This window comes from Dreissena polymorpha, chromosome 13 (assembly GCF_020536995.1).
Source record: "Dreissena polymorpha isolate Duluth1 chromosome 13, UMN_Dpol_1.0, whole genome shotgun sequence".
Classification (NCBI taxonomy): domain Eukaryota; kingdom Metazoa; phylum Mollusca; class Bivalvia; order Myida; family Dreissenidae; genus Dreissena; species Dreissena polymorpha.
The window spans coordinates 32073935-32096126 of NC_068367.1; the positions used below are offsets into that span (position 1 = coordinate 32073935).

At 35.6% G+C, this 22192-nt stretch overlaps 1 protein-coding gene and 1 long non-coding RNA gene across 3 annotated transcripts in view; one reads left to right on the forward strand and one right to left on the reverse strand.

Annotated features, from left to right (window-relative positions):
• Window positions 1-22192, forward strand: part of LOC127855573 (proton-coupled amino acid transporter 4-like) — a 39190-nt gene that overhangs the window by 10454 nt on the left and 6544 nt on the right. Inside the window, exons 1-7 of one of the 2 annotated variants that reach the window (XM_052391305.1) lie at window positions 7176-7362; window positions 10596-10775; window positions 12043-12132; window positions 18161-18245; window positions 19334-19609; window positions 20678-20856; window positions 21654-21820. In XM_052391305.1, coding sequence (XP_052247265.1) covers window positions 7358-7362; window positions 10596-10775; window positions 12043-12132; window positions 18161-18245; window positions 19334-19609; window positions 20678-20856; window positions 21654-21820 — 982 coding nt within the window. In that variant the 5' untranslated portion in view covers window positions 7176-7357. Of the gene's footprint in view, window positions 1-7175; window positions 7363-10595; window positions 10776-12042; window positions 12133-18160; window positions 18246-19333; window positions 19610-20677; window positions 20857-21653; window positions 21821-22192 lie in introns of those variants that run through there. The other variant, XM_052391304.1, reaches the window with a different exon arrangement.
• LOC127855575 (uncharacterized) lies at window positions 1846-4482 on the reverse strand. The gene is made up of 3 exons (XR_008037591.1): window positions 4351-4482; window positions 3200-3300; window positions 1846-2827 (listed from the first exon to the last, which is right to left on the reverse strand). It is a non-coding gene; the product is annotated as an uncharacterized LOC127855575 (long non-coding RNA).

Consider the following 22192-nt stretch of genomic DNA (forward strand, 5'->3'; position numbering starts at 1 on the left):
ATTTTGCAATGTATGTGTTTCATTGATTAGCAATTTCATTGATTAGCAATTCTAAGGTTTTGTTGAGAAATACTGGCCACTTATGCTGATTGATATTTGTCAACACACTTAACAGTACAAAGTTCTACAAATGGAGGGCATTTGCAATTACAAATTATTAAAAACAGGATAGCTACACTTAAATCTTGAGTGATCTTCAGTTAACCCTTTCCCCCATAAGAGCAAAGTGGAAATGGCTTTTGCAACCAGCATAAAACCAGATCAGCCTGCGAGTAACTCGCAGTCTGTTCAGGTTTTATGCTGTTTGCTGCTCATCAGTAACTCAGGGTTGGAAATGAAGCCTTTAAAACTTGAATTTAGTAAGAAAGTTCTTTAATTAAATGTAACTTTCTATGGGACTACAAATCAGACAAAATACATAATCTAAGTGGTAAAGGCTGAACCAAATGTTACAAGGAAGCCATTGATTTGAGGCATCAAAGGGGCGCTATTTTGCAGCGTATAAATATTGCATAGCATGTAAAACAAAAGTGAACTTTATAAACGGTATACATTTCTCAAGTGATTGAATTGAAAGCTCAAATTATTCCATAATCGATATGTCATTACAATCAAAAGTAGAATTGCAAGACACCTGTTTGATGCTCATCAGTAGCTAAGGGTGGGAAATGAAGCCTTTAAAACTTGAATCTAGTATGAAAGGTATTCAATTACATATAACTTTCAGTGCTTTCCACAGGATTTTTGTCAGGCGCCCCGGGGCTGATAGGGGTGGTTCGGGAGGGGTGTCTCCTGCCGACTTTAATTTTTTTTAATTCAACGTGTAAATTCTCGTTCTGTGGTGCATTATAACTCAAAAAAACAAAATCAAAAGACGTCATTTGGTGCGCTATGACTCTTCAAGAAAATCCCCCAGTTATTTAAAAATATATATAATTTTTTATATTGTTTAATTGTTTTAAAACTTTCCCGCACAGATAGTAAAATCCCAACTCGAACGATTCCCGAATACATTAGTTTAAACCCAACTCTATTACTGTATACTTACTACTTTTCAAGTTTCTATTTATTACCCGATAATCCCGTTTATTTCATTTTTATAAATCACTTTCTGGTAAAAATTTACGATAAAAGCTCTCAATTATTTCTTTAACACAAACCTTGCCATTTTCTATAGTATCAAATAAATTTTAAGTGAATATTTATAGATTTGATGAAATATTGCCTCTTAACATGCATCAATCCCGTGTTGTGTGCTTGTTAAAACGCTAAATACACGCACGCTTTCTATGCAAATGATGCGACGTTGTACATGCTGAATAATTTTCGCGCTCTTTTGAATTGAGAAAAAGATTTGACACAAAATAAATTTCACTGCTAATTTAAAGCAAGAATATTTAAAGTTTTAACCTTGCAGTACCCGTCTGTAGATCTGCCGTGGAATCATATGGAATTCTATGGAAATTGTTAGATGGAATTCCGTGGAGTATTGGCACTAACTTTCCATCCGATTCCATGCAATCAATGGAAAAGTAAAAAAACAACAGAAGGGGGACTTGATATGGGATGGAATTCCATAAAATGCCGTGGAATTCCATAGAATTCCGTGGCATTCCATAGAATGCAGTGGAATTCCATAGAATGCCGTGGAATTCCATAGAATGCCGTGGAATTCCATAGAACGCCGTGGAATTCCATGGAACGCCGTGGAATTCCATGGAATGCTGTGGAATTCCATAGAATGCCGTGGAATTCCATAGAATGCCGTGGAATTCCATAGAATGCCGTGGAATTCCGTGAAAAGCTATGGAATTTAATAAAAAGCTGGAATAAAATAGAAAAAACAAACAGATTATAGATCAAAGGCATTTTATTGATTTTGAAAAACAAATGTGAATGTAAATAAAGGTTTCATCATAGAAGTTAAACAAGAACAAGATCTGGCATCAATCATTAACCACACACATGCAGTCACAGTACATATTCAAAAATGAGTGGTTTTACATTTTCATTAAGTACCAACTCTCTTAACCACAGGCATGCATGCACACATTCAAAAACACATCCATAAACATGCATGCATATACAGGTGAGAAAAGAAAAACTTATAAAAGGCACAATATAAAACATAGAAGTAGAATTTTACATTTCTCTTATGACAAGTATACTTCCTTTCTCACATATGTTCATAAACACACACAATTACATGCACACACACATCACGCACAATTGTTCTAGAGTTTTTTCTCATAAATTTTAACGTTCAACAACTGTTCCTTATTAATTCTAGAACACTTTCAGAACGATTACAGAAGTTCAGTTCTAGTTGATGTGTTCCAGTACAATTCTAGAAAAGTTCCGAAGGTTAACTTCAAATATTTAAGTCTGAAACCAACTTTTTAGAAAACAAATTCCCATGCAGACAGCCAGTATTCAAGTACTGAGCATAGTTAATAATAATACATAACAAATTAACAACTGTTGTAAATTTGTTATTTATTATACTATGCTCAGTACTGTTGAACACAGACTTAATTCAATTATCCAAGTTTTAAATTCCTAAATTTAAAAAAAAAACAAATAAATTAAGACAAAAAACAAACACAAAATACAATTCACAAAATACATAACTGGTCTTTTTTATACAAGAAGTAACCAAAATAAAACATGTCACCAGCCACAGACTGCCAGGCTTAACACAGAGGCTAAAAATGTTTGTCCAAGTCTTCCACTGCCATTTTCCTTTTCTTCTGAGAATATTGAACACCAGTCACTGCCTCCGGGTCCTTTTTGGTATGAGGTAAATTGTACACTGCTCACATGTGCTCTACAGAATAAAAAATCATAAAAATGTCTAAAGCAAAGAGATATTTACATTCAAACTATAACAAGAGATTGCAAAGCAATATGGTCCCCTACCTGTTAAACTTCACTATTTTAAGTTTGTTAAATATATTTGTTGCCATAGCAACCAGAATTCTTGCATTATAAACAACATGAAATGACGTGCAAAATGTCCTTATTGTCATCTGTTCATGTTTCAAGTTTCATGAAAAAATACTTAGAACTTTTAAAGTTATCCCAGGATCCAGAAAAGTGTAAATGACTTAGACTAATATATTGAATTCCAAAAAGACAAAATACTTTCAGGTGCTTAACATTAAATAATTTATCTAGCCCAGGGCATAACAATATTTACCATGAATTTGTGGCCCTGTAAGTCCTCTAGGTAAATGCGCTTAAAGAGCCACTTTGCTGTTGGATTATTTCCCAGCCAAACTCTGCAGTATCTTCCATCAACTGGTCAATGGAAATTAAAGCACATAATGAAAATGTATAGGGAACGTAATTCATGAATTGTTTTAAATATTAAGTTGTTAAATGGTCTTTAGAAAGAGAACTAAAAACGAAGTGAATACATCGCAAAGCACTAAGCATAACTTAATTTGTTGGTATGATTAGTACAAATTTATTATTGCTATAATTAGAATGATGTGTAATTCTATTGGTATGAAAATGCACACTCAGATACCTAAAAACCAATTCCATTGGTTTATTTTTTTATTTCCAAGCAAATATGTTGAATTGATATCCCCCGCCAACATGCTTCTGGACACATAAGTAATATATTTGACACTCAAACAAGCATTTTTTAAAGATACAAAGGGCCATAACCCCGTTTTTAACAGATGGTGTACAATTCCATTTGGCGTGCATCATCCTCTTATCCATATATATACTCGAACCAGGTTTCAATGAAATCCGCCAAAGCACTTCCAGGATATGGCCTTGGACACACAAAAAGCATTTTTTCAAGATACAAAGGGCCATAACTCTGTTATTAACTAATGGTGTACAATGCCATTTGGCATGCATTATTCTCTTATCCATATACATACTCATACCAAGTTTCAGTGAAATCTGCCAAAGCACTTCCAAGATATGACTACGGACGGATGGAAAGACGGACAGACGGAAGGATGGAAGGACGAACAGACAACGCCAAAATAATATCCCTCCGCCTATGGCGGGGAATAATAATAAATATTAACACCATTAATGAGCATTGAGTGCTCAACATGCACAGTAAAAAACTTCCTTAGCCTGCAGTTCCATAACCTTGCATGATAGAATTCCGATACTACATTCAACGTTATTAATTTCTCCACATAGGTCTTATTACTTCCTTTTTCAACCTGCAAACTCCACTAAGTGAAAATTTGGGTGACAGCTGCTTTTAAACTAATATTTGCCATACTAAAACCTCAAATATCACATAAAAAGGTCTACAATAATGTCATAAGAAGATTAAATTTAAAGGAATATTTAGAAATAATAAAAATCACAAACCTTCAGTTGTTGTTCTATTCCTAGACAGACTGCTCAAACACTGTATGCATCACTCTTTAGCAATATTTCATGTCACTTTCCAAATGATATAACTACATAAGTATTTTAAGAAAGTGTTTTTAATGGAAAAACTAATGAACTCTTCTCTTTGTTAAATGTCTTTAACTTTATTTTAACAAGTTAAACCAGTACATTGTCCACCATGTTTCATGTTTCAATCTAACAGGTAAACTTTCTGTATTTGAATTCAGCCAATTAGAAAAGGCTGTAATATCTTATAACCAATAGATTTGCAGCAAACATACCCAACATCTGATGTACAACACATGCTTAGCTTATCAGATAGATTGTTATTTGACAACCTGGACTGGCTGAGTTTGATATTGAGAAAAAACAGTGTGTATACCACTTGGACAGGGTTAAGGAATTTAAACTTGTAGAAATTGCTTTGAAAGTAACAACTACTCCTACTTTTGCAGAACTACTACTTTAATTACTACAGCATCAACAACACCACCACCAACAACAACAGCAACAATAACAGCAGCAACAGCAGCAACAACAGCAGCAGCAACAACAACAGCAGCAACAGCAGCAGCAACAACTGCTACTACAGCAACAACTGCTACTACTGCTACTTCTATTGCTACTACTATTGCTACAGAAACTGTTAATGCTACTACTTCTACTACTACTACTACTACCACCACAACCTCTACTTATATAAAAAACACTACTGCTACTACATCAATTACTACAACAACAACACCTACTACAACAACAACAACTACTACTACTAATACAGCTACTACAACTACTACTACTACTGCTGCTGCTGCTGTCGCTACTATGAAGTCTATTTGGCTATTTGTAAGTGTAAGGTGTTCTATATGTGTTCTTATTCCCCATAAGAACTTTTGTAGAACTTACTGGTTCTTAAAGCATTCTAGATGTGTTCTAGAACTACATTTTAAAACATTTTTAGAAATTTTTGACCATATTTTGTCCTTGAAATGTTCTAAAAAGGTTCTTGAAATTATTGGAACAGTTTCAGTCCTAAGCCATTTTCCACAAATGTTCTGGATTTATTATACAAAAACTGTTTTGGAACAATTCCAGAACATAGGTTTTAGAACACAAATATGGAACAGTTCCAGAACTGTTCCAATTTCTAGAACAAATTTATAATTATCTTTATTGCATTTTCTTTTAAATACAAAATACATGATGCAAATAAATTCATACATGTATTAAACTACAAATACATTTCAGACAACCAGTGAAAATTTTCTAAGTTATTTTCCATTGATTTCCATCCAAGAAAATGTATAAGTTATTTTCCATAACGATTTCCGTTGAAAAAAATGGCTAAGTCCAACTTTCCATGGTGTTTTCCATACATTCCGTGGAAATGCATGGAATTTTAGTCAAGATTCCGTGGAATTCCATAACAGTTTCAGATGGAAAATTGGCAAGTGGATGGAATTCCATCAAATTCGATGGATTTCCATTGATTTCCGTAGAATTCCATAATATTTTCTATGGAATTCCATAGAAAAGTGCTAATGACTATGGCAGATCTACAGACGGGTAACATTTACATTTGAAAGTGTGTTTCGGATTAAAAACGCGTTAACATCGACTTACGGGAATGGGTTTCGGATTACAAATTTATTTATTCCCATTTCAGATTTCAACAAATATTAACAGTTGCCATCATCAGTCTTCTTAGTATCGATTATTGGACAAAACATTTACAAGTGTGCGTAATTAATTCAACGAAAATTTGTTAAAGCGCATTACGTGTTGAATAAATGTCAGAAAAACGAGGTAAATCAGTTCTATAAATGGACTTGATGAAATATACATGTACTGGAAATAAATTGTTATCGCATAATTGTAACCGGGAGTTATTTGCACAACTTACTGGCTATAAGTAATTGATTCTTTACCACTTGCAATTAATTTCTCGTATTCATTATAAGTCATAGGTAACACTTGTTTACAGTAAAAAGGTGTGATGATGATGCCCGAAACCGTCTTAAATGTACTGTACTGTACTAGTTACCAGTTTTATATTAAGTAAATGGTACAACTTCTTGCTAATCAAGCTGCGATAAACTCTTACTTCGTGCCCGATGTCAATAAAAAATAATGGCTGATAGTTAACCCGCCCTTATAAGCATTCGCGTAACTGATTGGACAATGAACATCACAGTTTGACCACTGGAATGTTACCTGAGAGTTTCCTGTGATAGCATAAATGATTGTGTAATGTGGCTAGAATAATCGATACTCGCGTCATGCTATTCTCTTATCAGTGGATTATCCATTAACCCATGTGGTGTTAATGGCGATTACTTGCGGAAGTAGGTACCGAGTGCTCTTTTAAAACAGGGCATATTGATACACTGATAGAGAAACCTTCTTTCTTTTTTTTGACAATCTCCACTTTCTTTTACTGAAAAATACACTGCTCGGAAAATTTCAAGCGCCCCGGGGACTCTGATTTCTAAATTCAAGCGCCCCGGCGAGGGATCATTAAATGGCCTGTGGAAGGCCCTAACTTTCTAAGACACTACAAATGCGTTAAAATACATTGTTCATATCTAAGTGGTAAAGGGTGTAAATGCCAGTGATCAACAAGTTTGTGAGTTAAATGCCCTTTACCTTAAATATTTTAAAATGTATACATTTCTGAAGCAAAATAAATCACATTTCTCAAGTGATTGAATTGAAACCCAACAAACCGGTATGTTATCACAATTAATTGAAGAATGACTGATTGTGCAAGTCACATGTTATAATTATATTTTGCTGAGTTATGTACCCTTGAATTTAAACATGGGCATGACTGCTTTGCCTTTAACAAAGCAGTATTATAAGGGTACTTTTAGTCACTTTTTACAAAGCTCATAATATATCCAATTTGAAACAAATATCACCCAAAACAGGAAAACAATATCAGCCTGTCTTGGAAAACTAGAGGAAGCCTGGCTCACCCAGGATGAGGCATGTTCTTTTTATCGTATTATCGCAGATTAGCCTGTTTAATCTATTATTCACTGTCTTAAATGCTTCATTCACAGTGTTTAATCTATTATTCACTGAGTTTAATGCTTCATTCACAGTGTTTAATCTATTATTCACTGTGTTTAATGCTGTATTCACAGTGTTTAATCTGTTATTCACTGTGTTTAATGCTGTATTCACAGTTTTTAATCTATTATTCACACAATGCTTAATGTTTTTATCCTATTACCAGATGAGAATCAATAGTATAACAACAATCGTATTAACTTGAGCTTTATACTATCGCTATTTTTATACCCCCACAAACGAAGTCTAGGGGGGTATATAGGAGTGAACTTGTCGGTTGGTCAGTCTGTCTGTCGGTCCGTATTAAGTGTCCGCTCTCTAATTTAAGTAGTTTTCATCCGATCTTCACCAAACTTGGTCAGAAGTTGTATCTACATGATGTCTAGGCCCAGTTCGAACATGGGCCTTGCCGGGTCAAAAACTAGGTCACGGGGCCACTTAGTGCGTTTTAAACATTCAGCATGTTGTCCACTCTCTAATTCAAGTAGTTTTCATCCGATCTTCTCCAAACTTGGTCAAAAGTTGTATCTAGATGATCTTAAGGCGAAGTTCGAACATGGGCCTTGCCGGGTCAAAAACTAGGTCACGGGGTCACTTAGTGCGTTTTTTAACATTCAGCATGGTGTCCTCTCTCTTATTCAAGTAGTTTTCATCCGATCTTCACCAAACTTGGTCAGAAGTTTTATCTAGATGATCTGAAGGCCAAGTTTTAACATGGGCCATGCCAGATCAAAAACTAGGTCACAGGGTCACTTAATAAGTTTTACACATTGAGCATGGTGTCCGCTCTCTATTTCAAGTAGTTTAAATCCGATCTTTACCACACTTGGTCTGAAGTTGTAACTAGATGATGTGTAGGTAAAGTTCGAACATGGGCCATGCCGGGTCAAAAACTAGTTCACGGGGTCACTTAGTGTGTTTTAAACTTCACCATGTTGTCCACTCTCTAATTCAAGTAGTTTTTATCCAATCTTAACCAAAATTGGTCAGAAGTTGTATCTTGATAATGTCTAGGGCAAGTTTGAATATGGGTCATGCCGGGTCAAAAACAAGTCACGGGGTATCTTAGTGCGTTTTAAACCTTGCCATGTTGTCCGCTCTCTAATTCAAGTAGTTTTCATCCAATCCTCACCAAACTTGGTCACAAGTTTTATCTAAATGATCTCTAGGACAAGTTTGATTATGGGCCATTCTGGGCCTAAAACTAGGCCACAGGGTCACTTAGTGCGTTTTTAGTGCGTTTTTAACATTCAGCATGGTGTCTGCTCTCTAATTCAAGTAGTTTACATCCGATATTCATCAAACTTGGTCAGAAGTTTTATGGAGATGATCTTAAGGCCAATTTGAACATGGGCCTTTCTGGGTCAAAAACTAGGTCAAGGGGTCACTTAGTGCGTTTTAAAAATTGAGCATGGTGTCCGCTGTTTTTTGTGAAAACAACATGCAAAATATTATGTGTCAATGCGGCATGTGGGGGTATTCGTTACGTCTGTGACAAAGCTCTAGTTTTATCAGATTTGGGTTTTTCAAAAAATTGAATTATACATTTTTGTCAACTACAGAAAAACAAAATCGTCAAAAAATGCGATATTTTATAAGTATTAATGGAAAATAGGAGGAAATAATAGAATAAATAGAATATTATGTGAGTTTTGGATAAAGATCAAGTTTATCATGCTTGGCTCGAACCATGTTAGCGCTCAGCAAGCCTCGCACTACCTCGGTTATAAGCCTCGCATGATAAACTTGATCTTTATCCAAAACTCACATAATATTCTCTATATATTCACTGTGTTTTTTGGGAATCATGAATTGGTGATGAATCATCACTGCATTGCATGAAATTTTAACAAAATTCACACCATGTTTGTCCATGTTTTCCATGAAGTGCTGATAACACTTTGACTGATTATGTTCCTAACAACTGACTAACTGAGCTTAGGGACAGCAAGTTATGTTTATACAACAATCGCTCCTTTTGACATCTGCTTGCAAAGTGCATCGAAGTTTGCGTCATTGAGTGTTAATTTCTTATCTGCTGATAACATTATATGTAGTCATATATGCATATCACTCAATATTACAGAAGACCTGGGGCTTAAATAAGGCAGTACCAGGAATATTATCGTGTAAAGATTTATGTTGCTTGATAAATATTATGATTTAATAATAATTTAGTTGTTCCAAATGTAAACTTACTAGTTTAAGATTGCAAAAATTATATGGTAACACACTTTTTTCGAAAAATTTAATTGGAAAAAGAACAATAATTCTGTTACGGTTTGTGTTACCAAGATATTGGAGAAAGAAGTCTAGCAAAACTTGTGTACAGTCTAACCTGTGTTAACCCTTTCCCACTCAGAAGCGAAGTGAAAATGGCTTTGTGCAAACAGCATAAAACCAGAACAGCCCGCGAGTAACTCACAGTCTGTTCAGGTTTTATGCTGTTTGCTGCTCATCAGTACAGTATTTAAGGGTTGGAAATGAAGCCTTTAAAACTTGAATCTAGTAAGAAAGGTCTTTACTTTAATTTAACTTTCTAAGGGACTACAAATGCTCAAAATATGTATCTAAGTAGTGAAGGGTTACATATGTATCTAAGTGGTAAAGGGTTAAATATGTATATAAGAGGTAAATGGTTAAATACATAATTTTATCTTAGTGGTAGAGGGTAAAATACTTATCGAAGTGGTAAAGGGTTAAATACATATCTAAGTGGTAAAGGGTTAAAAACGTATCTAAGTGGTACAGGGTTAAATACATGTATATAAATGTATCTAAGTGGTAAAGGGTTAAATACGTATCTAAGTTGTAAAGGGTTAAGTAGCCAGCCACGGGAGGCGGCCTTGTAAGGCAGGTGGCCACATTTGAAATGATTGGTCAGCTGAATAGTATCATCCTCATTAAAAGGAACAAACACGGAAAGCAAGAAATCTTTTAATGGCTTAAGTAACATACACGTTTATGTTCATTGGTATATGATACTTGAGTGCACATGCAGTTAATAAATTATATGAAATATCGTGCTTAGCTTAGCAAACCTTACTTTGCAAAAGAACAAAAATCAGACAACATTTTTATTATGGTACATACATGTATATAAGCATTTGTTATATTATTGATACGTTCTTCTTATATATTTCTAGCAACCTGGAGACATTGATGCACCTTCTCAAGGGCATGATAGGGACAGGTATCCTGGCCATGCCCGTGGCATTCAAGAATGGAGGGCTCTGGGTCAGCTTTGTGATCATATTCCTCATAGGGATCACTTCCCTGCACTGCATGCACATGCTTGTCGAGGCGGGCAACAAACTGTGCAAAGAGTGGGTATAGTTTTGGTCGCGTTCTGGGAAAACTTGGCTTGATGTGTGTGCATAAACTGGTTGTCTGAGATAAGCCTGTGCAGTCCACAAAGACTTATCAGGGAAGACACTGTCTGCTGTTATGGATTATTGTTATTTATATAAATCTCTTTAAACAGAAATAATAGTTAAGGCAAAAAGTGTCATCCCAGATTAGCCTGTGCTGACTGCACAGGCTACTCTTGCAATACACTTAATGCACATGCATTTAGCCTTTTTTTCTTAAAGCCTGGCTTGTATTCTACTGTGAGATGAGAAAAAAAAAATGACTATAAAGCAAAATATGCTAATATTTTATTCATAAATTTACATGAATCATGTATAAGCGTGAAGTGTAAAAAATAAGGGTGGGCAAATACTGTGAAACCATTAATTTTTGCAAACACAAAATTTCGTCATAAAAAAAGGACTATTTGCCAGCACTAAAATTCACCAATGTCTGATTTTGAAAAAAAGCGCCAGTCAATATTCAATTTGTTTGTAATACAAATTGTGGTGGGGAAAGGGGGAGGACACTTGGGAGTCACTTGCAGGAGGTGAGGCCTGTTTGTCACATGCCAATTAATGAATCTATTGTTATCAGGTGATAGTAATGGACCCTTATTAATGTATGTCATTTACAAGTTCATAGTTAAATGCAAACAACACAAATAAAAATGTTCTTTATTAATTTGTAATAAATATGCATAATTTAATTCAGTCAGGTGTAGATCACACATCGTCATCTTTTAATTTTGTTTATTGTCTTTGACTTTGATCCGCTGGGTGAAGGCTGTATAATCTGCAGCCCCCCTGAAAAACACAATAATCACAATGGGTAATAAAGTTGTTAACAATTAGCACTAATCATTACTATTCTACCTAAAGGAAGTCAACGCATTTGATACATTTTTACTGCATTCGCGTTTTACAGCAATGTCATGTGTCAGTTAAGTACACTGTATTATGTACACCCCTTTGTGTCAACACCGGATTTATCTTGATAATAAAATCGACAAAGTATGTATGTGGGCAATACGGTTGATTTTAATGCCTTGTGTCTACGGTAATTCAATTGACTTTTGTTTAAACATTGGACATAATTATTCATTGGGATCCTAAATTCTTCACTCGGTCCACTGACGAAATAAACACAAATTAATTCCTGACAAATAATTAATGTTTCACAGTACATGGTAAATACAAACAAGTTTGTGCATATTATTCTAGTCTGTATATATTATTCTAGTCAGTCCAGGACACACCTGGACTTTGCGTCTACGATGGAGGTCGCACTGAGTAGACATCATCTGCTGCAAAGATGGAGTCGGGCTGGAAGGTAGACAACTCTTGATTAAAAATATGAGCCTCACTTTTGGCCTTAACTGGATGTTCCCTATGAAGAGACTTAAAAAATACTTAAAAGCAGAAAGTGTCATTCCTGAATTAGCCTGTGCACAGACTAATCTGGGACAACACTTAATGCACATGCAAAGGTTTTCTTAGGGTGAGACTCATAAATACAAAGTGATGTATATAAACCAATAAATAATCTTTTTATTATGCCCCACTTCGAAGAAGAGGGGGTATATTATTATTGATCATGACTGGCAGATGACCCCTATTGATTTTCAGGTCACTAGGTAAAAGGTCAAGGACACAGTGACTGGAAACAGTAAAATGGTTTGCGGATGATAACTCGAGAATGCTTAGGCCTAGGATAACGAAACTTCATAGGTACATTGATGATGACTGGCAGATGACCCTTATTGATTTTCAGGTCAAAAGTCAAGGTCATAGTGACAGGAAACAGTAAAATGGTTTCTGGACAAAAAATCAACAATGCTAAAGCCTAGGATCATGAAACTTCATAGGTTCATTGATCATGACTGGCAGATGACCCCTATTGATTTTCAGGTCACTAGTTCAATGGTCAAGGTCACAGTGACTGGAAACAGTAAAATGGTTTCCGGATGATAACTCAAGAATGCTTAGGCCTAGGCCCATGAAACTTTATAGGTACATTGATCATGACTGGCAGATGAACCCTATTGATTTTCAGGTCAAAGGTCAAGGTCACAGTGACTGGAAACAGTAAAATGGTTTCCGGATGATAACTCAAGAATGCTTAGGCCTAGGATCATGAAATTTAGTAGGTACATTGATCATGACTGGCAGATGATCCCTATTGATTTGCAGGTCACAAGGTCACAGTGACACAAACAAGTAAAATGGTTTTCGGATGATAACTCAAGAATGCTTAGGCCTAGGATCATGAAACTTCGTAGGTACATTGATCATAACTGGCAGATGACCCCTATTGATTTTCAGGTCACTAGGTAAAAGGTCAAGGTCACAGTGACTGGAAACAGTAAAATGGTTTCCTATTGATAACTCAAGAATGCTTAGGCCTAGGATCATGAAACTTCATAGGTACATTGATCATGACTGGCAGATGACCCCTATTGATTTTCAGGTCATAAAGTCCAAGGTCAAGGTCACAGTGACCTGAAGCAGTAAAATGGTTTCTGGATGATATATATATATATATGTATATGTATATATTACTATTGATACTTAGGTCTAACATCAGGGGTTTTTTTTACCCGATTTTATAGATGAAATTAGACTATATTTCCAATCGCAAAAAATATACTTTTTTCCCAAAATTTGCTTTAAAAAAATCCCAATCAGAAAAAAAAATGCTTATGACATCGGCTGTTTTGCTTTTTTAACGAATTGTAGTCCGATCCGGTCTTGTGCCGGATGTCGACTTGACTTCGATTTGGATAACGTCTGCATTATTCTTGTGCCCGATATTCTTCGTGTTGTATAGGCGCTTACGATATTTGCAATGAAATTCAAATGTTTTGTGATGCGACTGAATGAAAAACAAATATGTCGCGCAATTCGAAATATAACGTGAAAAAGATTCTTTAGCAAAATTCTGGTCAAACGAAAACTGTTGATTTTTTTTAAGCAAGCGTCATTAAATAAACTAACATCGTCAACTAGTACAAGTCCTATTATTGAAACTCCTTCCATTGTTAATGATAGTAATTTAATAACAAGTGACTCTTGAATCTCGTCATCGTTGATTTCTGAAAGCAACGTTCTGACTGACATTCAACATGTTGAAAGCAGTAGTTCTTCTGAAGAAGAAGAAGCGCCTCCTAATAAAATGGTGCCTGATGCAGGATTGTTTTATTTTACAAAATTTGAGGCCAGGTATACATGGTTGTACTGTAGTGTTGCCAAAGAAGCTACTGCTTGTGATTCAAAATGTTGAACCCTTTCATGTAGTTTTAAATCCCAATTTATTTTCCCAATTTCTTGAAAATGTAGATAAAATTACCAATGTCAAAGCCATGGGCTATCTTCCCTAAATGCTGAAAAAAACTTAACGTATTCACACAATGGCTGCCATTACAAATGACAGCCCATTTGGAGGGCACGCGTGTTTTACAAACCGCCCTTGTTTATTTTAGGTATAAATCAAATTACAACAGTAATTTGATTTAAATATGCATCACTTTGTTTTCATTAAAATAATAAGTGCAGCAAAAATAATGAAAAAGTTTCTGCACTTTTTATTTTCATGCTCATGATAATTTGTAATTAAATGTTTTTAAAATTATTTCAGAGGGAAATAAAAACATTCTTATCATGCACCTGGTACATGTCTAATCTACAGGTTATATGTTGCCATGTGCACCAGAAATATCAGAAGGACTATCCAATGTGACAATGTCTTCATTGTTTATCACATTTTATAACATAATTGGTGAGATTATGTTGTTTAGAAATATGATAAAGCCCCTGGTCTCTGTGACTGCAGAAGGCATATAGGGATTATCCTGTATGTCAATTAATCTATATGTCCGTCTGCAGGGCTAGCGCTGGCCCAAAATATCTTTGAGCCACCCAGATCTAGGGGGGTCCGGGGGCACATGCCCCCCCCCCCCCCCCCCCGGAAAATTTTTTGGATCCTAGATTATCTGTGGTGCGTTTTGGGCCTATTGCCAACCAGTTTTTTTTTGTTTAAAATAACAATATATACAGGCACATGTCACATCTCATAATATACATCACACCACAATTTTCATAGTTATAGAGATATTTTCATACAGGACATTTTTAACAACATGATGAATGGCATGTAAAATACAAGCATACATTTCATTCACAAAATACATTGCAAACAAATCCTGCTATACACAGAGAACAAAGTCATGACATGTATCATTATTATATCATTATTATTATGCGCTGTTTTTTACAAGGCTACAGTTTGTAGATCACTTTAAAGTCAACATCTTTGCAGTCTTTTCCTTCAATTGAGATTTTCATGAGATGTTCCAAATTTTGTAGAGATATGAATTACTGTTCCTATGTGTTACAAATTCGTAACTTTAATTAAACTTTAATTGCAATTAAACCGCGCGTGTTGTTCACGTTTTCCTTTGATTAAAATACGCCGCTGTTAGTTAGCATAGTGTGTGAGTAAAACGATCAAATTAATTAATAATCACCTTTTCATCGGCAGAAAGTTGTAACATCAACGACATAGAACTAGTTTTTTAATTATCACTCTTTAATTTAGATCGATAGTCAGCTTGGAAATAATTAATATATGGTCACGCTTATTTTCATTTTTAATCTTATAATACGACATTTGCGACCGGCCGCTATTTTGTTTGCAGCCGACAATATTAACTGTGTATTCAAAGCTCCACCCATTTTTACGTTTCATTCAACAACGTCATTTCATGTGTAAGCGAACTCAGTTTTGATTGGCCAGCTACCATGTGCACTTCAATAACAATAAGGTCAAGCGATGTCTCGATACAGGTGCAGACCGGTTTTCGTTCACTGTTCAAACTGCGAATACTTTCATCGAAACAAAGAGAAAAATATAGAAAACCAGTTTCGGGTTAAAATGGCGGCGGTTTTCAATGAAATTTTACGAGATTTTAGCATTTTCGCAAATCGGATTTTTCTTGAGCCAAATTCTCAATATTTTCGCAAATGGCTCAAGTGGCGAACGACAGCGCGAGCCCTGCGTCTGTAATGTTGAACATGATTAAACCATTTTCTCCTGCACCATATTATGAATACATGACCATTGGATACTTGTAATTCATCTCAATAGAAGACGATAGTCAGTTACCATAGTTAGTTACCTCCCCTGACAAGTCATTAGAAACATATAAATCCTTATATTTGTTAAGTGTGGCTCATTGTTTCTTATGTATTGCACGATACAGTATCTATAATAGTTGTAATTTGTGAAGCTATTTGATTGTGCATATGGATATATGCTTTTGAAACATATGTATTATGATAAACCTTCTACTGTTAGATGCTTAAATATTCTGCGCTATAGGCGGAGGGATATTGTTTTGGCCTTGTCCGTCTTTCCGTCCGTCCATCTTTCTGTCCGGCCGGCCGGCACTTTTGTGTCCGGCGCCATATCTTGGAAGTGCTTTGGCGGATTTCATTGAAACTTGGTATGAGAATATATATGGATAAACGGATGATGCACACCAAATGGCATTGGACTCCATCTATAAATAACAGAGTTATGGCCCTTCGTATCTTGAAAAAAAATGCTTTTTTGTGTCCGGAGCTATGTCTTGGTAGTGCTTTGGCAGATTTCATTGAAACTTTGTTTGAGTATATATATGGATAAGAGGATGGTGCACGCCAAATGATGGCATTGTACACCATTGGATATTAAAGGAGTTATTGCCCTTTGTATCTTGATAAAATGCTTTTTTTGTGTGTCCGGAGCCATATCTTGTAAGTGCTTTGATGGATTTCATTCAAACTTGGTATGAGTATATATATGGATAAGAGGATGATGCACGTTGGCGTTGTCCATCCGTCCAGAAAACTTTTATGTACAGAAGTATATTGGCGGGGGATATCAATTCAATGAATTTGCTTGTTTAAAATTAATATGACAAAATAAAAAGCAAAATCCTGAAGTATCAAAATGAGAAAAAAACAGAACCAACATTCAACTTACAGGTACCAAACCAGTGGTTTTTATGGGCCAAGGGACGTATAAGGAGAAATGCCATAAGCCTGTTATTATCAAAAGTGCTGTCCAGCACCAAGGGGGAACCATGTGCATCAAGTATTTTGTTCTGTAACCTCATTTACATGCAGCACCCTCACACAACTTTGGGGAAAGGGGTCTGCAGCTCTTAGAAGGGGGAATCTTTTGTAAATGGGGTAATTTTTATAACGAAAGAAAACAACAACTATGTTTAACTGTTATAAACATATATTTCTATATATGCGACTGTCTATATAGGACAGAAAGGTGGACTTTTACTCAATCTATATAACAGTAATCTTATTTAAAAGTCCACCATTATGTCCTTTTTGTTCCTAAAACAAGCTAGTGCTGTGTCCATTTGCATGCAAAGTCTGTCATAAACCAAAGATCACGACCATGATATATCCAGCGTGCAATATAAATTGTCAGGTTATTCATGCATGTTTATGTATGTATTAGCTTAATTTGGCAATCTCAAAACACGCTATTTACCTACCTTATAGAAGTATGTGTTATATTCATATGTTATTCATTGGAATAAAACAAAACATTATTCCATGTAAGTATTTTCAAATGCGTATAATTAAATTTGTGATCCGAAAACAATGTCAAGTTTGATTGTTCAAGAAAGCATGCACAAATTAGACCCATGTACAAAATGGCGTCATTCATTCTCATGGAAAGCATGGGCTTTAATAGTACCTCTTAATTAAAAGCAAGTAGTTTACACTGTATTTAACACGCAAAGATTGTTGAGATAGGTCAGTATTGACTTGTGACATTTACAGTTATAATTGTATACACCTTCATGTGTGCACTGGTGTGTTTCGGCAGTTCAAAGCAAATTCAAGAGAGAATGGTAACATCCAAAATGACCTGTGATGTTTGGCAAATGGTGTTATTGATGTACAATGAAAGCATACAATCTGGTCAAAACTGGATTATGAATGTCGGATTAAACTCAAAATTAAAGTGGGTGAAAAAAGGGTAAAATACTAGTTTGATATATTGGAGTAAATTTTCAACAATAAATCAGCGATTTCTTTTGATTTTTATTTTCTGAGGGGAAAAAAATCAGTTGGGTTTTTTTTGAAAAAAAACTTTTCAGGTGGGGGACTGTGGCCGAAATTCAGCGGAAGATTTGATAGATTGAGGGCCCTGACATGTATTTGAGCTGCGCTGTGGAAAAAGCCGGCTTAACGCATGCATGTACATTTGACCCAGAGTAGCCTGCGCAGCTTGCACATATGCCTTAAGCACCCTTTTCCCATAGCACATCTCATACGGTTCTTGATTTCAGGCAATTTGTGAATGTGTTCCTGATCATCACCCAGCTAGGCTTCTGCTGTGTGTACATTGTGTTTGTTGCTGAGAATATGAAACAGGTAACATTCATACTTCCACAAAACTTGGTGTTCTATGGGTGATATCTTTTCCAAAATTTATTGGGCATAGCAGTTCTACAGATAAGTGTATTTTCAGTTCATGTTACAGCAGATAATATGATTTATAAGTATAAAACATCTGACTTGTTCAGTTGAAACATATTTATTATTTAAAGCTTATTTAAACGTCTTGTGTCTGTTTTCCGGTAGAACTAGTATTTGGTGTCTTTTTAAGTAATTTAAAGAACTCTCATACAGGTGGGATCAACCCATGACCTCCCGGTCCCTAGAAGGACACTATATCAGCAACACCTCTTTAACCCTTTGCATGCTGGGAAATTTTTCGTCTGCTAAAATGTCGTCTGCTGAATTTCTAAAATTAGCATTTTCTTCGATTTTTTTCAAAGAATACTATCAAAACAGCAAACAGTTTGGATCCTGATGAGACGCCACGTTCTGTGGCGTCTCATCTGGATCCAAACTGTTTGCAAAGGCCTTAAAAATTCGGTTCCCGCATTGTAAGGGTTAAAGAACGCTCATACAGGTGGGATCAACCCCATGACCTCCTGGTCCCTAGAAGGACACTATATCAGCAACACCTCTTTAATTTGAAATTGAATATGGTGAATACTATGTACATTAATGCACACGGTGTTGCAAGATGAAACTGTTCAACTTGATCAATTAATACTGTTAATACATGCGTGAGAATGTTTGAGAAATTAAAGCCATTTTTCTGGAAAGAGCATTCTGGCAGCAATCATTTCTTAAACATATTTGCTTTTAGAGAACAGCATGTATTAAACCTTTCCCACTCAGAAACAAAGTGAAAATGGCTATGTGCAAACAGCATAAAACCAGAACAGCCTGCGAGTAATTGGCAGTCTGTTCAGGTTTTATGCTGTTTGCTGCTCATCAATATCTAAGGGTTGGAAATGAAGCCTTTAAAAAATAAATCTAGTAAGAAAGGTCTTTAATTAAATTAAACTCCTAAGGGACTACAAATGCATTAAAATACATAAATTAGTGGTAAAGTGTTAAAGATGTGATGAAACTATTTCATTATCATTATTTTTTTTTCTTTACAGGTAATTGAAAATAAAGGCACTTTTTCATTGGATAAGAAAATCTATATGAGCCTTGTTACCGCATTCTTGATTCCGTATGTGATGGTGCGAAGTTTGAAGCGGCTGGCTCCCTTCTCCACCTTCGCCAACCTGCTCAATTCTGTGGGGCTGGTGATCATCATGGTGAACTTGTTCCAAACGTTTCCGGACTTCCCTACTAGACCAGCCACCGGGGATATCTCCAATCTGCCAGTGTTCTTTGGTCAGGCTATGTTTGCCTTCGAAGGGATTGGTTTGGTATGTGTATAGAACAGCTGACAATCTTTGTTTACCGAAAATTAAAATATGTATTGCTCTGGGAAAATGGTGCTTAATTCATATTCCTAAATTGTCGTCCAAGATTAGCTTGTGCAAATTGCACATACTATTCAGGGATGACTTTTTCCGCTTTTATGGCTTTTTTGTTTAAAGGAAGTCCAGCTTTGTTGTCAGGGCTGTAAAACAAACATGTCAAAATATTTTAAGCCAATTGAATTTATAATAAATGGTCTTCTTATTAAATACATCAAGTATCAATGCCTTATACATCAAGTATCAATGTTGTATCAGTGCTCCAGCTAGGCCTTATTTGAAGGGCGCCCTGCCCTGCCTTTCTGAACCTCCGCCCTGTCCTTCCTAGGGCGCCCCCTGCCCCCCCCACACACACACACACAATTTTTTTTATTTTTTTCCACATGAGTATTAATAAATCCCTTATTACATTGTATGTAATTTATTCCTCATTGATGCCATTATACTTAAATGGTTTAATAATGGTTTAATAATAATGGGAATAATATATTATAACAATTATTAATTACATATTAATGAACATGCAACAGGAAGCATTCCAGAAAGGCCCACGCGCTCGAAAGTGCCCTTTTGACAAAATACTGCGCGTCGAAAGTGCCCTTTTGACAAAAAAGCCCCCCCCCTGCCCATTTCAAATCCTAGCTGGAGCACTGCTTATACATCAAGTATCTAATATTTCAAGACAACAAATGTCTACTCTTAGTGAATATTTTCATTGTAAGGATCAGTATCAACAAGCTGCGAAACAGGCCTTCGAGCAAGATGGTCTCCTTAAATAGAAATTGTTCATAAAATATTCATGGGTTTTACATACAGTTTATAAGCAGATAAATATTGGCAGTAAATGAAATGATGTTAATCTTCAAAAGACATTCACAGTTTTAAACCACGTTTTTCGAGAGAAAGGCCCATGTAAATTTCTTAGATCCTATTTTCTTTTTATGGGGCTAATGGGTAGTCATTTGTTCTCACTCAGTTCAGTTTGTTTTTTCACTCTATACATTTATTTTTCAGGTGCTTCCACTTCACAACAAAATGAAGGAGAAGGAAGCATTTTTGGGCAAGGCTGGTGTCCTCAATCTGGGACTAACAATCGTTATATGCCTGTACTCGGCGGTGGGTTTCTATGGTTACTTGAAGTATGGTGACGATGCAAAGGGAAGCGTGACCTTGAACTTGCCGAATGATGAGTGGTTAGTATACGTGTGCTAGTACTTAGTTTGCTGTCGTGAAATTTACTTCATGGTGTACTTTATGTTTGTTTTAGTGCAATTATTGATTTAGACTTATCAAAGTTATTTTATTATTAAAAAAAAAACATTAATTATTATTATATGATATTCATCTTACTTTCTATATATAAATTCAAACAACATATGGTAAACAACGACAGTCCAGATTTCCCAGCACTTTATTTTAACATGAAAATTAGCACCAAATACTCATGTTTAATTATTTCTTTGTGAGATGATCTTGCCATTTTAGAAAATTATATGAGAGTTGTACTCCGGGAAAACTGTACTTAATGCATGTGCATAAAGTGTAATCCAAGATGAGCCTGTGCAGTATACACATGCTTATCAGGGACGACACTTTCAGCTTTTATGGAATTTTCTTTTTATCCCTTTCAGTGCGGGAACCGAATTTTAAAGGCCTTTGCAAACAGATTGGATCCAGATGAGACGCCACAGAACGTGGCGTCTCATCAGGATCCAAACTGTTTGCTATTCTGATAGTATTCTTTGAAAAAAATAGAAGAAAATGCTAATTTTAGAAATTCAACAGCCGACATTTTAGCAGACGACAAATTTCCCAGCATGCAAAGGGTTAAGGAAGTCTCTTTATAGCAAAAATCCAGTTTTGAGGGGAAATGTTGTCTCTGATTAGCCTGTACAAACGGCACAGGCTAATGTAGGACAACACTTTAAACACAAGTGTTAAACCCCGTTTCCCCAAAGCGAGGCTCTAACTCAATTTCCTTCCAATTCAGGCTCTATCTGTCGGTGAAGCTGATGTTTGCCTTGTCGCTGTTCATCAGCTACGCTCTACAGCTGTACGTTCCCATATACATCATATGGCCTTTCATAGAGGAGAAATATCCCCGTCTCAACAAGAAGATGGAATATGCATTCAGAGCTGGCCTTGTTATATTTACATGTAAGATTTGAAGAATTTTGAGTTAAAATATCAAGAATTGAGTGTCAAACTGTTGATCTGCTTAAAAAAAAAAATCTATAAAATATACATTTTTCAATTTTGTATTTTATGCTTGAATGGAAGTGTTCAAACAGGTACCCAAAAAAAAACGATTCTGCGGGTCAAAAAAATACCTGCAGATCTGGGTCAAAGTTTCTGCGAACGATACCGGTTCGAGTGGCAAGTTACGAAGTTCAAGATTACATGTTGAACGTGTAGTCAAATCATCTATTTTAAACAAATGAGGAAAAATCACATCCTTTATCATTTAAGCAGTGTTGTTATTACAAACAGTCATAAATGAATAGACGTGACGCACCACAAGCATTCACG